The following is a 16,242-nucleotide window of genomic DNA, read 5'->3' as shown; positions in this document are numbered from 1 at the left end:
CGAAGCCCCTCCCACAGGGAAGCAATAAAAAAAAAAAAACCAGCAGGATCCTGTTTCAATGGAGGTGAATGTAAGAGATGCTTTAGAATGCTGAATAAACTGCTTCGGTGTGGAAACAGCTTGTCATATAACAAATTAACTGCTTGCTTGCTATCAACATGTTTGGCATGACATCTGTTTACTACATAAAAATAGACCATGATGCAGATGCAGAGTTTACCATCTCTTTTAATAAAAGCATCTCTTTTTGTTCTATGAGTACTTTCAAAATGGCTGCTGTCTCTGCAGAACACACATATATGAACCTGCTCTTAGCACACATGAGCATACATGAGCACACACACACACACACACACACACACACACACACACACGGAGATGTGGGGATGAGTCACAGTTCTTCCTCCTCCTCCTCCACCATGCTTTTACGTCGAGGGTCTCTCTTGCTATCATCCTGAATAGAACTAAATATATCACTGAGCTTTTAAAGATAACATTAAAAAATTTTATTATGTTATCATCATTTTCTTTTCAGTCTTAAGTAGCATGGGTATATTTGTAGCAACAGCCAAAAATACATTGTATAGGTCAAAATAATTGATTTTTCTTTTATGCCAAACATCATTAGGATATTGTCACGACCACACACAAAGGGAGAAGGTGAGTATCTTTCAAGGTATTTATTAACAAACGTGCACAGTACAACACACGTGCAATCGGGTGAAATAAGGTCTCTGTGGTCAAATCTTCAAACAAACACAACAGGTGAGTTCAAGTTCATAAGGATCATAGCGTTAGCAATAGTCACTTCCCTTTAACACGATTAACGTGTATCACAGGAGAACATCAGAGCAATCCACGAGGAGCACAGGAGAACATCGGAAGAATCCACGAGGAGCACAGGAGAGACAACAGGAGGGGGAGAAGATCCACAGAGAAACATCCATGCAACTTTGATACCAGCCGATGAGTGAGTGGCAGAGGTAGGTATATAAAGGGTGTGGTGATTGCCGGTGCAGGTGACGGTGATTAGTATTCTGGTGATGGTTCACGGGTGTGCTGTGGTGGTGATTGGCTGGTTGGTGGAGGATCGTGGTGATTGGGGCTGAGGGAACGTGCAGAGGGTGTGACATCACCCCCTCCTCCACGGGTGACTCCTGGCACCCAAGAACGGCGACGGGGACGACCACGACCTCTGGGAGCTGGGCGTTCGGGATGTTGGCGGTGGAATTCCTCGAGGAGAGTCGGGTCCAGGATGTCGTCACGGGGTATCCACGATCTCTCCTCGGGTCCGAACCCCTCCCAGTCCACTAGGTACTGGAGCTGGCCGTTCCGCCGCCGGGAGTCTAGGATTTCTTGGACTTGGTAGATGTTATCTCCAAGGATCTCTGGCGGGTCGGGAGGAGGAGGTGACTCCGACTCTGTGGAGGAAGGGAACAGGGGTTCAGTGTGGCGCTTGAGTAGGGAAACGTGAAACGAGGGGGCGATTCGGTAATGTGGAGGTAGGTTTAGACGGTAGGTGACAGGGTTGATCTGTGAGTGCACGGTGAAGGGCCCTATGTAGCGGGGACTCAGCTTCCTACTGGGCAGCCGGAGGCGTATGTCTCGAGTGGACAACCATACCTGGTCCCCGGGGAGGTAAACTGGGTTGGGTAACCTACGGCGGTTGGCATGTTCCGTATGCCTCCGTACTGCCCGCTGGAGATGGACGTGCGCTGAGTCCCACACCCTCTCGCTCTCTCGGAACCAGTGATCTACCGCGGGCACCTCGGAGGACTCTCCAGTCCATGGAAACAGAGCTGGTTGATAACCTAGAATGCATTGGAATGGGGTTAGACCAGTAGAGGTTTGACGGAGGGAATTTTGCGCATACTCAGCCCACGGTAGATACTGGCTCCAGGTGTTTTGATGTTGGGAACAGTACGTCCGAAGGTAGCGGGAGATTTCCTGTATTTTCCGTTCGGTCTGCCCGTTCGTTTGAGGGTGATATCCGGATGACAGGCTGACTGTGGTACCCAGAAGTTGGAAGAAGGCCCGCCAGACCCTGGAAATGAATTGGGGTCCCCGATCGGACACGATGTCTTCTGGGAGTCCGAAGTTCCGGAATACATTGTGGAATAGTGCCTCTGCGGTTTCTAGTGCTGTGGGGAGACCTTTGAGAGGTATTAATTTGCAAGCTTTCGAGAATCGATCGACTACCACTAAAATTGTGGTGTAACCCTGAGAGGGGGGCAGGTCTGTGGCGAAGTCAATGCCCAAGTGTGTCCAGGGTCGGCGGGGAATAGGTAACGGTTGTAATTTACCTTCGGGTAAGCGGCGTGGGGTTGTGTTGACGGCGCAGACCGAACATCCTTGGACGTACCGTTCCACTTCCCTGCTCATGTTGGGCCACCAATATTTCTGCTGGAGGAGCGAGAGGGTTCGCCTGCTGCCAGGATGTCCTGAGCCGGGGGACGTGTGCGTACTATCCAGCAGAAGGGGTCTGAGACGGCTTGGGACATAGACACGACCCGGGGGAAGCTCCGGTGGTGCAGGTTCCTCGAAGGTGGCGGCCCGTATATCTTCATCCAGCTGCCATAGTATGGGTGCGAGAAAGACAGATGGGGGTAGAATTGGATCAGGATCGTCAGAGGTAGGTTCAGGTGAGTGCATACGTGATAGGGCGTCTGCTTTGGTGTTTTTGTGGCCGGGTTGGTAAGTAATGTGGAAATTGAATCGGGCAAAGAATAATGACCAGCGAGCTTGGCGGGCATTTAGTCTCTTGGCGTTCTGAATGTACTGGAGGTTCTTGTGGTCGGTTATTACGGTGAAGGGGAACTGGGCTCCTTCCAACCAGTGCCGCCACTCTTCGAGGGCGAGCTTTATGGCCAGCAGTTCGCGGTCTCCAATTCCATAATTCTGCTCAGCTGGGGTAAGTTTTTTGGAATAGTACGCACACGGGTGGAGGGATCGGGGTTCATCAGACCACTGGGACAGCACGGCTCCTACGCCCACGTCCGCCGCATCTACCTCCACCACGAAGGGCCTTGAAGGGTCGGGGTGCTTGAGGATGGGAGCGGTGGTGAACATTAGTTTTAGACGGTCGAAGGCTTGCTGAGCCTCTGGAGTCCACTGTAGTACCCGGCGACCTCCCTTTAAGAGGGAAGTGAGTGGAGCCGATAGGAGGCTATAGTTCTTTATAAAGCGTCGGTAGAAGTTAGCGAAGCCTAAGAAACGCTGAAGCTCCTTCACCGTCCTGGGCTCCGCCCACTTGGCCACTGCGTCCACCTTGCCGGCTTCCATGTGAACTCCCTCCGCAGTGATCACGTATCCGAGAAAGGAGATGGTGGGCTGATGGAATTCACATTTTTCTAATTTTAGATAGAGTTGGTACTCACGGAGGCGTTGGAGAACCTGACGGACGTGGTCTTGATGTTCCTTTAGGTTACGTGAGTAAATGAGGATATCGTCAATGTAGATGATTACGAATCGATGGAGGTAGTCGCGGAAGATTTCGTTCATGAAATTCTGAAATACGGAAGGACTGTTAGCCAGGCCATAGGGCATCACCTGATATTCATAGTGACCGGTGGGGGTGATGAAGGCGGTCTTCCACTCATCTCCTTCTCGGATACGGATCAGGTTGTATGCACTGCGGAGGTCGAGTTTGGTGAAGACGCGGGCTTCCCGTAGTTCCTCCAAGGCAGCTGGCACTAGAGGAAGTGGATAGGCGAATTTCACCGTGGCGTCGTTGAGCACCCGGTAGTCAATGCAAGGTCTGAGCCCACCATCCTTCTTGGGGACGAAGAAGAAACTGGATGCTGCTGGGGACGTGGAAGGTCTGATGAACCCCTGTTGGAGAGCCTCCTGGATGTAATTCTCCATGGCTTCCTGCTCAGGACGTGAGAGGGGGTAGATCTTCCCGTGGGGTAGTTTGGCGCCTGGCAGCAGGTCGATACTACAGTCCCAGGGCCGGTGCGGTGGTAGTTGTGTGGCCCGTTCCTTGCTGAAGACATCGGTGAAAGACTGATAGACGGGGGGAATGGTGGTGGCGGATTGAGTGGCAGGGCTCTCTATGGTGGTGGCGTGCAGAGGGATAGGACGGTATGGAGACTTTGCATCTGACGAGGAAGGATGGTAGCCGTGGTCCTCACACGTTGCGCCCCACTCCAGGACCTCTCCTGTGCTCCAATCTATGCGGGGTTGGTGCTTAATGAGCCATGGTCTGCCCAGGATGACATCCACGTTGGCTCGCGGGAGTACTAGGAGGGTCAGATGTTCCCGGTGGTTGTGTTGGGAGACGAGGGTCACTTTTCTGGTCCGGCGAGATATCTTACCATCGCCCAATGGTGAGTTTTGGATTGTGGTTATGTGGTATGTGACCTCATTTTGAACGGTGGGAATTCGATGTTTAGCAATGAAGTGTGATGAAACAAAATTGCCAGCCGCTCCGGAATCCACGAGCACATAGATGGGGAGAGTACGAGAGTTTACTATTAGTTTAGCGGTAATATGGGGTAAGAGAGACATGGCCGGAGTAATAGATACGGTACTCACCATTGGACGAGGCGGGCGGACTGGACAGGCACTGATGAAGTGAGAGGCTTCTCCACAATATAGGCACAGATGATTATTAATTCGTCGTTTCCTCTCCGCAGGATCCAGGCGATAGGAGTCAGTAATCATAGGCTCCTCCGCGTTTCGTTGGGGTGACGGTGTTCGGAGTGGAGGGAAGCTGGGTACAGACTTTGTAGAAGGACACGCTGAGAGATGTTGAGAAATGCCTACTGCCTTCTTAATAAAGGTTTCCAGCGGTACGTTGTCATCGTAAATAACCATATGCTTGCGGATCTGGGGTTTAAGCCCCTTACGGTAGGCTGCTAGGAGAGCTACTTGGTTCCAACCACTGGTGGCCGCTAGGGAGCGGAAGCGCAGGGTGTATTCATGGATATTGGACGCACCTTGATTCAGAGTGATCAGCTCGTCGTGCACCGAAAGGGGAGTGAGCGCAGCTCCAAACACGTCCTTGAAGTGGGCAACGAAAGCATTATAGGAGATTAAAGCGTCGCTCCGTGAATTCCAGAGTGCGTCTGCCCATTGGAGTGCCTGTCCAGTGAGGAGGGAAATCATAAAAGATATTTTAGAAATTTCGTTAGGAAACTGGTGTGCGTTGGCTTCAATATAGAGGGAACTTTGCAGGAGGAAACCATTGCAACCACCCGGGTCTCCGGAATAACTCATGGGGCGAGAGAGGGGCGTGTTGGAAATCGTCGTTGGAGCAGCAGGTAGAGATTGACGAAGGACGTTTACCATATCCGCAAATGGATCGGGGGTGTCTTCGGTGATAGCGGCACTCGCCTCCATGAGTGAAGCGGTGAGTTAATATTTTATGGGCTGGTATCCTGTCACGACCACACACAAAGGGAGAAGGTGAGTATCTTTCAAGGTATTTATTAACAAACGTGCACAGTACAACACACGTGCAATCGGGTGAAATAAGGTCTCTGTGGTCAAATCTTCAAACAAACACAACAGGTGAGTTCAAGTTCATAAGGATCATAGCGTTAGCAATAGTCACTTCCCTTTAACACGATTAACGTGTATCACAGGAGAACATCAGAGCAATCCACGAGGAGCACAGGAGAACATCGGAAGAATCCACGAGGAGCACAGGAGAGACAACAGGAGGGGGAGAAGATCCACAGAGAAACATCCATGCAACTTTGATACCAGCCGATGAGTGAGTGGCAGAGGTAGGTATATAAAGGGTGTGGTGATTGCCGGTGCAGGTGACGGTGATTAGTATTCTGGTGATGGTTCACGGGTGTGCTGTGGTGGTGATTGGCTGGTTGGTGGAGGATCGTGGTGATTGGGGCTGAGGGAACGTGCAGAGGGTGTGACAGATATAAAGTAAATATCATGTTCCATTAAGATATTTTGTCAATTTCCTACCGTAAATATATTAAAACCTAATTTTTCATTAGTAATATGAATTGCTAAGAACTTAATTTTCTCAATATTTGCCCATTCTGCTCTGTATTTTCACATTATTCCATGTTTCTTTGTTCCTCTCAAATTTAAATGACAGACCTCTTCAACTGTTTTCAGAAGCAAGAACTCACAAAAATGCTGTCTTGCAAAACATTTAATTTCTCACATGATTAAATACTTCCCAGAATGCCAAGCAGTGCAGAAACCACAGAGTAGATATGACCTAACAGCTCAGGACTCCAGAGACCATCTATAAATATGCCTAGAAACATGGACACCATAAGAGAGACACTTGTTCCCCGCAGCATGGTTTTAACCCAATTTAAGTTGGGATTTACACATCATAATACTTGCAAATAAAAATCTGACATATAAGCAAGCTGTAGCAGCACAGACCTTCTAAAAATAGTGCTCATATCCCTGACTCCACCCACATCCAGCACACAGCTCTGCTTTCAGCCTAAGAAATCCCTTGTGGGCTTTATAGCACTCCAGCAATCATAAACTGTAGCTTTGAAACTGTGTCAGATCTATTTTACAGTCATCAAGCTACTGCATGAAATAGCATGCTAACATACTATTCTTTCTGCAGTATATAGTATGTATACTGTACACAGGATGTCATTTTGCTTATATATGCATGCAGTATCTGGATGACCTACAGCATTTTTCAATGCGTGCAACTCTTCAAATGTAATTGTTTAATATGAGGTCAACTACCAATGTAGCATACCACGGTATGTAATGTAAAGCAACTGACAAACACATTTGCAGAAAGAAACAATAGTATGCTGAAGTATATACTAATACTAGTAAATGAACAAAGAGAGACATTGAAAGCATTAGTCATTTCATTATAGACCAATGCATTCAATAATAATACTCAATGTTTAAATTTAACACACTCCAAAAGATGACATGACAATTTCTATAACCATTAGTAGAGAGGGAGTTCAGAAGATTAATGCAGACTTAAAGCCAAAGATTATATAAAAGTGAGAGAGAAAGAGAGATACACTTGAGACCAGCTGCAGACAGAGATATAGAGGACAGAGCTACTTATAAGCACATGAACCAAAAGCAGAACTGATGTGACCCACTAAAGTACTGAACCACTGCAGAATGGACCTGGCCTGCTCTCACGCACATATATTCACAGAACTGTCTGGCCTGGACATAATGTTACACCATTGTTGTCATTGTTTTGCTTTTCTTGCTTATGCCTTTTGTACATTTACATATGCACAGTACATTTTGTGTTCTACTAACTTGCAGTATTTTGTAATTTGCTTAAAGCTGATCTGCATTCGCAGCTATGCCACAGCTATAACAACAAATGTCAATGCATGGAACTGACCTGCTAAACATACATTAAAAAGATCTCCTATTTGCTAGAGGCTCAGGCAATTGTGTTCTGCACTAAGATGCCAGGTAATCTGGATCTGGGATGATGTTTTAAAATGAACGTGGATCTGGAATAATTAACATTTTACAATAAAAACTCCAAAATATACACATAGAGTTGAGGTCAAAAGTTCACGTTCACCTTGCAGAACCTGCAAAATGTTAATTATTTTACCAAAAATAAGACGGATAATCCAAATTGCAATTTATGTTTTTAATTAGTACTGATCTGAATAAGATATGTCACATAAAAGACATTTACATATAGTCCACAAGAGAAAATTCATAAAAAGGACCCTGTTCAAAAGTTTATATATGCTTGATTCTTAATACTGTGAAAATGTATTAAGAATGATGCATTACAGTTTTTCTCAATTGCTAAAACACTATAACCAGTCTTTTGAACTAAAATTTCAAAACTATAACGCCATTTTTGAAAAAGCACACCCATTTCCCTAAACTATAAACACTATTCCCTGCTTTGACACATGAGTTATATTTGGTGAACTGTTACTTCAAAACTCTACACACAAATCCCTACATTTCTCAGTGCTTACACCATGAGGTCATTTAGAAAGCACAAGCATTCAATATTGTTCACTCAAGTCTGCGAAGTTTGAGCTCAATTAGCACACAATTACCCAACTGGAAACACTAGGAGTCAAAATTTAGCACACACCAATCAGAACCTTCGATGGAGATAAAAGGATAAAAGTTTTTCTCACTTTGGTGCATTTCTCAGATCAGAAATGAAATATACATTTGTCTGCAGTTTCCTACATTATCAGTTGCTATTGTCATGTTGCTCAAAATGTATTATATACTGTAGTTCTCTGTGCAATAGTCTTACCCCTCAAAACATCAAGTCATTAGCTCATCGTATAAATCATTACCTAAATGCAAAATTTTTGATCTAGTTGTCCTAAACTGTCAATCATATATTCTACACATTTCTATTAGACTTTTTGTAAATTTGCCATGAATTATTCAAGTGAATCTTGACTTTCACTAATGAAGATAATATAGATCAACCAATGATAAAGCAGTTCTCTGAAATAGGTCAAAGGTACATCTCATGAACCTTCCATTGGAAAGCATATAGACAGAGGACAACACAGGAGTTAAAAATTCTGACAGTGGACTTTCTTATTTTTATTTTCACCTTTGTGCCCATATTTCTTTTTTTTTCTGTTTCACAATGACGCTGTGTGCTTTTATTTTATTTTTTTATTTTTTGTCAGACCACTAGTACAAGTGTAACTGTGAATCCTATCCAGTCTTTTTCAATCAATATCCCACATACAGTAATGTGTAATTTTGAAGAGGAAGAGTAGGAGGTGAAAGAGGAAGAGGAGGAGGAGAAGGAGGACGATGACGACAACAACATGGAAAAGACAGAGGAAGAGCAAGGGCAAGAAGACAAGCAGTCTCATATATTTTAGTTGATGAGTGCCAGGGTTGGATCAGGCATGCAAGAGGATTTTACCCCTGCTCCTGGCCAGGGCTAATTTAGCCTGTGATGCTGAAGAGGTTCTTTGGCCTGTCCCAGACCAAAGACAGGATGCTGGGCAGAATAATTATTTTGTTGTTTTTTGCTGTTTTGTACTGTACTCTACAGTACATTAAATTAAGGAATAAAACACTTGCAAAGGAATAGATTTGTTGTGTTCATCATGTGAAAAGTTTTTTATTTGTATTGTTTTTGTAGTATTGTTTTGAATTTATCTCATCAGTGTGTAAAACTGTTTTGTAGTGTGTTTGTTTTTGAGGATTTGTGTGTCATGTCTGAAAGCAAAGTTTGGTTTTTCAGCAAGATTGAATTGTTTTGAGTGGAGAGCTTCATTTTGACCTCAATATAGGAAGTTTGGGGAAATGAGTTAGGAGTTGTGGATTTGTGTTTAGAGTTTCGCAAATAAGAGGCATAATTTCAAGAAATGTGTTTAAGCAATTGAGAAAAACTGTAAGAACCAAGGGTGTAAACTTTTAAACCGAATGAAGATGAGTGCCTAAATATCTTTCCTGAAAATCATACAGTCATTGTTGGAAAATGTTCAAATACACAAAAATGCTGAAAAACCAAATAATTTGTGGGACCTGGAGGATTTTTCTGAAGAACAGCCGGCAGTTGAACTGTTCAGGACAAACAAGGGACTAATAAACAACTATCACAAAAAACAAAAAACAAACAAACAAACAAAAAAAAAACAGCTGTGGATCATTCAGGTAACAACAAAGAATCAAGCATATTTTTTATAAATTCAACCATTATTTTCTTTTGTGGATTATATGTAAGTGTCTTCTATTTGTCAGTACTAAATAAAAAATAGCATGCATTTTGTATGATCCTGCTTATTTTGGTAAATAATTAACATTTTGCAGATTCTGCAAAGTGTATGTAAACTTTTGACCTACTATTCCAACACAATCCTTTCCAATTAGCATACATATTTAAAATGCAGCAAAACATTTAATAAGTAAAAAAAAAGATGATTGTGACAACACACAATTTAATGTCTGACGTAGCAAAAAAAATTGTATCTAAGGATATGCAATCTGTGTTTAAAAACATCAACCGTTTTAGAGGGTGAAGCAAGTTTTGACATGTAAAGATTAAAAAAACAAACAGCTTTCTTCAAAATAACATGCCTTAACAATACGATTAGGAATATAAAAACACAGGCAGCAGCACTTCAATCCAAATCACATAACAACAAAACCACCCTTAGCAGACTGTCCAGCTAACCGACACATAAACAAACTAGACTTAATTGTTTGCTTTAAATGTAAGTGTGAAAAAATACATCACTCTCAAATATCTGTAAAAGGCCTTCTGTTACCTAAGCAACTGGAATCAGTAAACAAAGAAAGTGTTCTAGCTCTGCTGTTACCATAGCAACTAGGGTGGGCAAAAAAAGATCTAAATGTCTGCCAGTGATTCTTTTAGAAAATTACAAATATTTATACAGTTTAATATTGTGAAATTAATTTTGCAGTGATTTTGTAGAGGCTGGGATCCCAAAGCATTGATAAACTGATAAATAACTGCACTGCTAAATAATTAAACAGTGAATTTAATTTGTCTTGAAATCTGAACCGAAGATGAGCATTTGAAACAGAGACTGATTTCCACTGTTATAAAATACAAGGTTTTGTTTTTTAGACACTGCACAAAGACTTCAAATAGCAGATGCTGCAGCAACTTAATGAGATGCTGAGCAATACCCTTGCTGGAAAAGTCTGTGATCAGTGTGTGTGTGTGTGTGTGTGTGTGTGTGTGTGTGTGTGTGTGTGTGTGTGTGTACCTGGTATTCATCACGTTGTGGGGACCAAATGTCCCCACAAGGATAGTAATACCAGTAGATTTTGACCTTGTGGGGACATTTCTCAGGTCCCCATGAGGAAACAGGCTTATAAATCATGCACAATGAGTTTTTTTGAGGAAGTAAAAGTGTGCACAATCTCCTGTGAGGGCTAGGTTTAGGTGTAGGGTAGGTGTAGGGCGATAGAAAATACGGTTTGTACAGTATAAAAACCATTACGCCTATGGAATGTCCCCATAAAACATGTAAACCCAACATGTGTGTGTGTGTGTGTGTGTGTGTGTGTGTGTGTGTGTATGTGTGTGTGTGTGTGTGTGTGTGTGTGTGTGTGTGTGTGTGTGTGTGTGTGTGTGTGTGTGTGTGTGTTTTTGCTAGACCAGACTCAATATTCTGCTGATCTCTGCAATACCTGATTAGACCTGCAGTTCAGTACTCTTTGCACAGCAGGACAGTGGACTTTATCATCGACACACAGCAATTAAAAAAACCCTGACTCATCCTAACATTGCATTTAAAATGCATATTTAATTAAGATAAATTCTTACATAGTTTAAATAGTGTATAACAATCTGTCTGTATTAAGAATAATAGTATAGATAGATAGAGTAATAGATATAGTACAGATAATAAATGAGAAGAGTAAGGGAAGATAGAACAGGGGGGAAAAAACTTAAGAAGAGAGATGAAAGCACTGTGGCTGAGGGAGCAGTGTGTGTGTTCAGCAACGTGGAATAAGGCCAATCCTGTCTGCTTGATGGACTAAAATATGCTCGAGTAACAGCCTGAGGTGTTCAGCACATAAATACACACTCTAGATAAAAAAGTCTGCTGTCATCCGAGTGCTACATTAAAATGAGCAACATCAATAATATGATGTTTATTTACACAGAAACACTCTGATAAACCAGACAAGCACAACAGCACAACCCTTACACCCACACCGAGAGAAGACGCAACTATGACTGCCTCCCACAATAAAACACGTGACTCTGTGTGTCCTCTTCACAGGGGGCTGAATCTGTTGACACCATCTGCTGACTAAATTACAGTATCAACTTCTCTATCTAAATCCATTTCATGTAACAAACCCAGTTGTTTAAAACCCAACAAGCTGACCAACCAATGCATTCTGTTAATCTCTCTCTGTTTGTCTCCATTTCCTGTTCATGTTACAGGTGTGTTGCTATGGATACCAGACAGAGAATGAATGGAATCAGAATGTGCAGCGTGATGGAACATTAATGATGACAGAATTTGTCATCACATCTGCAAGCATATGCGATTGAGACAGGCAATAGACAAACAAAATTCATTAATACAGATAAAGTCAGGGAAAATAAATGCTTCAAGCTAATAAATGAGTGAGTGAGAGAGATTTTCTTCATGATTGAAATGTTAAAATGTAAGATAATGAGGTAATAATGAGATCTGCTCTAACTCCAGTGGTCATCACTAGACTAAGTCATATATTTCCAACAGCAAACACAGCTAAAACTGCATCACATATATACAGATTGTACATAAACACATACATATGTTCAATCCCTGGCTCTCATAATCTCATCATTTGGATTCAGGGTCCTTCAGCCTGTTTAACATTTTTATATTAAAGATTATTTTCTCTGTCTAGGATATGAAAACTACTGCATGTTTATTTTGAATGTATTCAAAAGGATGATGAGAGGACAGTAAGGCCAAATGAAATGAAGAAAACACAAAAGCCATCACAAATCACAATTTTACCTCTCCAGAATCTCTCCTTCTCCGGTCTGGTATCACTAGAGTGTTCCTATTACTGCCTGGTGCTATAGTAGAACCGATACTCATTCTGGGTCCAACTAACATGTACCGTTTGTCTCCAGATCTGTACTGGATGCTGTGACACAGAGTCCCGTCATAATTTGTATCCTGTAAATACTTGGACGAATAGTCTGTCGATTTAGAGCACTGCATTACAATCAACACGATAATGCTGATGACAAAAAGTACTGAAACCGAGCCCAAAGTGATGATCAAATAAATGGTTACATTGTTTTCCTCCTCGTCTTTTACTGCGTTTTTCACATCAGAAGCTGCAAAGGCCTCTTTGGGCTCCACGACTTTGACAATCACAGTCGCTGTGGCTGAGAGTGATATGTTTCCGTTGTCTTTGACCAGTATGAGCAGTTTATGCTGGGCCTCGTCTGTTTCCGTGAATGAGCGAAGGGTCCTTATCTGTCCTGTATAGCGGTCCAAACCAAAGAGACTGTGGTCACTAACTTCCTGCAGTGAAAATAATAACCAGCCGTTGTATCCTATATCTGCGTCATAGGCTCTGATTTTAGTCACCAAATGACCTACGTTCACATTACGGGGAATCTCTTCCACACCCTCAGCAGAACCGTTAGCGCTGACTGGATATAAGATCACTGGAACATTGTCGTTCTGATCCAGAATAAACACGTTTACTGTCACATTACTGCTCAGAGATGGAGTTCCAGAGTCTGTAGCAAGAACATGGAACTGGAACATTTTAACACTTTCAAAGTCAAAGCTCTTTAGTGCATAAATCTCCCCATTTTCGGAGTTAATGTTAATGAAAGAAGCATATTTGTTTTCATCTCCAGAGTCTCTCCAAATGTTATAGTGTACAACAGCATTTTCATCTAAATCACGATCAGAAGCAGATACAGAAAACAATAATTTTCCTGGAACATTGTTTTCCATCACATAAAAAGCATAAGGTGAAAGAGAAAATTCTGGACTATTGTCATTTACATCTGATATCTGCACAGTTATAGTTTTAACTGAAGACAGAGGTGGCTGTCCAGCATCTTTGGCTAGTAACGTGATGTCATAGCGAGGCATCTTTTCTCTATCAAGAGATGAGGCTGTAACCAGTGCGTAAATGTTATCTTGGGATGATGCCGTTAGCCTGAATGGTACGTCTTCAGTTATGTAGCACACCACTTTTCCATTTACACCAGAGTCCAAATCACTGACGCTGATTAAAGCCACTGTGGTTCCAATTTTAGAGTCTTCAGGCACTGCACTTGAAAATGATGTCACTTCTATCTCGGGCATATTGTCATTTACATCAACGATTTTTATGGTTATACTCTTATCTGATGTGAGTGGAACAGATCCTTTGTCTGATGCTTGGATATCTATTTCAAAGTTACTCAATTTTTCAAAATCTAATGGGCCGATCACAGTCATTTCTCCAGTGCTGGAGTTTAAATCAAACAGTTTTGTTATCCTATTGTCTATATCCTTTCCAAACGAATAAAAAATGTCTCCATTTGGACCATCATCCATGTCAGTAGCATTAACCTGTATAACAGTTGTGCCAACGGGGACATTTTCCTGAAGTTTCACAGAGTAAATTTCTTGTGTGAAAACTGGCATATTGTCATTAATATCTAAAACGTCAACTATTATATCCATTGTTCCAGACTTTGGGGGTCGCCCTCCATCGAGCGCAGTGAGGACTAGCTTGTGTCTACGGCTTGTTTCTCTATCCAAAGGCTTTTGAAGAATTAAAAAGGGCATTTTGAGATCTTCTCCACGATCTTTTACCTCTATACGGAAATTATCATTATGGCTGAGTTTATATTGTTGAACGGAGTTCATGCCGCCATCGGGATCCCGCGCCGCCTGTAATTGATAACGAGCTCCAGGTAGGGCAGATTCCGATATTTCCAATCGCTTTTCTTTTTCCGGAAATGTCGGAGCATGATCATTGATGTCCACGATTTCAATCGACACGTAGTGAATCTCTAACGGGTTTTCTAGCGCAATTTTTAGATTGATGACACATGAGCTGATTTTCTCGCACACCTCCTCGCGATCTATTTTTCCATTTACACTTAAAATCCCGTCATTCTGATTTACCGTGAACAGCGAGTCGCCTGAGGTTAAAACGACCCGAAATCCTCTCTCCTTTAACGTTCTGGTCTCGAGACCTAAATCCTTGGAAAGGTTTCCGACCACAGCTCCTTCTTTTTGCTCCTCAGAAAGAGAATATCGTATTTGTGCGCGTACCTCTCTCCAAAGCAGCATTCCCAGTGCCATGAATGTAAGTCTGAGGCGCCATGACGAACGCGCCCTTTGTTGCATTTTGCAGATTTTATTATTTTTTTAAACGGCGTTCAAAGATGTTCCACTCTTAAATTTTGACCCATAACAAAGTTAAGCGCTGACCATAAAATCCATGTTTTATGTTAGAAAATCCTTACGATGCGAAGCAGGTAGCTCTTGGCGAATGTGAAGGCAATGTCCACGGCGTTTAATACGAACTGATGGAGAGCGCGAATGAAACTACGAATAGACGATGCCACGTCAGCTTCGTATTTTTGGTGTGCACTGACACCATGCGAATTTATTTTTCACTGCAAACGAACGTAGACAATAGACAGTTAGGCTAAATCGAAAACCGGTTTATCTGACAAAATGATTCACTTTTTTAAAATATAACATAAACGTTTAATTAAGTCATGTTTAAGACAATATATTTATGTCCGAATGGCGCACATAAGTAATTAGAATTGTTTACAAGCCATTACAATAGTATTGTAGTTTTATATTTCATGTCAGCCAAAACAGTCCACTTTTTTTGGATTGGAGCCTAGACCTCCAATCGTAAATGTTACCTTGTAATCTTTTAAACAAGCAATCAATTGCATTAGAAAGTTAACTTTATAACAAATAAACAAACAGGTAGTAGCTGGATCATCTATCACTAAATTATGTGAACTTGAAACTTATTATCAAACATTTTAATTCTAATGCACATTCTAAAGCCATTCTAATGACATGAATTTTTAAAAACATGATGTGTAAGGCCAATTACTCTCAGAGTAAGGACTACTGTATGACACCCTTCCTTTACTAAAAGCTATAGTAGGGGAGACCAGGGATGGTTATGGGTCACTTTTCCAATTTCTCAAATAAGGAACAAGTTACAAATCACCTAATTCACTTCACACATTCTCAGCTTAGTCCTTATTGTACTTGTGAAGTAGAGCCCTGTGGCAGACACAGATTTTAGAGGAGAAAATTAATTTTGAGGTTAAAAAGTTACTTATTATACTTTATATATTTTTGTGTTGGCAGTCCCTGCATTGTAGTTAAACTCGTTAAACTAGTTAAATTACATCTACTGTGTGTCTGTGTATGTTTTTAATGCAGGTTGTTTTGTATGTTAGCTGTAAATTGAGCTATAGTTAATGGCTACAGGACTCTGGATTAGTTGTAACCAGAGGTGGGTAGAGTACCCAAAATCTGTACTCAAGTAAAAGTACAAGTACTTCTGGAAATATTTACTCAAGTAAGAGTAAAAGTAACAATCTTAATAGTTACTTGAGTAAGAGTAAAAAAGTATCCGATGGAACAAGTACTCAAGTAGCTAGTTAATAGTTACTTCTGATCTGATTGATATGAAGTGAAAACCCTGAATTTCAAACTGTTTGCTTCCACACACCTCTCTATGAAAACATAGGCTGAAGTAAGGTGTTTTATATATATATATATATACAGGGCTCGCAAAATGTCAAAATTTCTGGTAGCC

The 16,242-nt window shown here is 42.0% G+C and overlaps 1 protein-coding gene across 1 annotated transcript in view; it reads right to left on the bottom strand.

Moving 5' to 3' along the window:
- LOC141287966 (protocadherin alpha-C2-like) overlaps nucleotides 1–14,886 on the bottom strand; it is a 108,496-nt gene extending 93,610 nt beyond the window's left edge. Inside the window, exon 1 of the mRNA XM_073820089.1 lies at nucleotides 12,438–14,886. Within this exon, the coding sequence (XP_073676190.1) occupies nucleotides 12,438–14,792 (2,355 nt within the window). The 5' untranslated portion in view covers nucleotides 14,793–14,886. The remainder of the gene's footprint in view (nucleotides 1–12,437) is intronic.
- Between the last annotated feature and the right edge of the window lie 1,356 nt (nucleotides 14,887–16,242).

Source organism: Garra rufa, chromosome 16 (genome assembly GCF_049309525.1).
Source record: "Garra rufa chromosome 16, GarRuf1.0, whole genome shotgun sequence".
In the NCBI taxonomy this organism is placed as follows: domain Eukaryota; kingdom Metazoa; phylum Chordata; class Actinopteri; order Cypriniformes; family Cyprinidae; genus Garra; species Garra rufa.
Note: the sequence above shows the minus strand (reverse complement) of the source record. Positions and strands in the feature narration are given on the sequence as shown.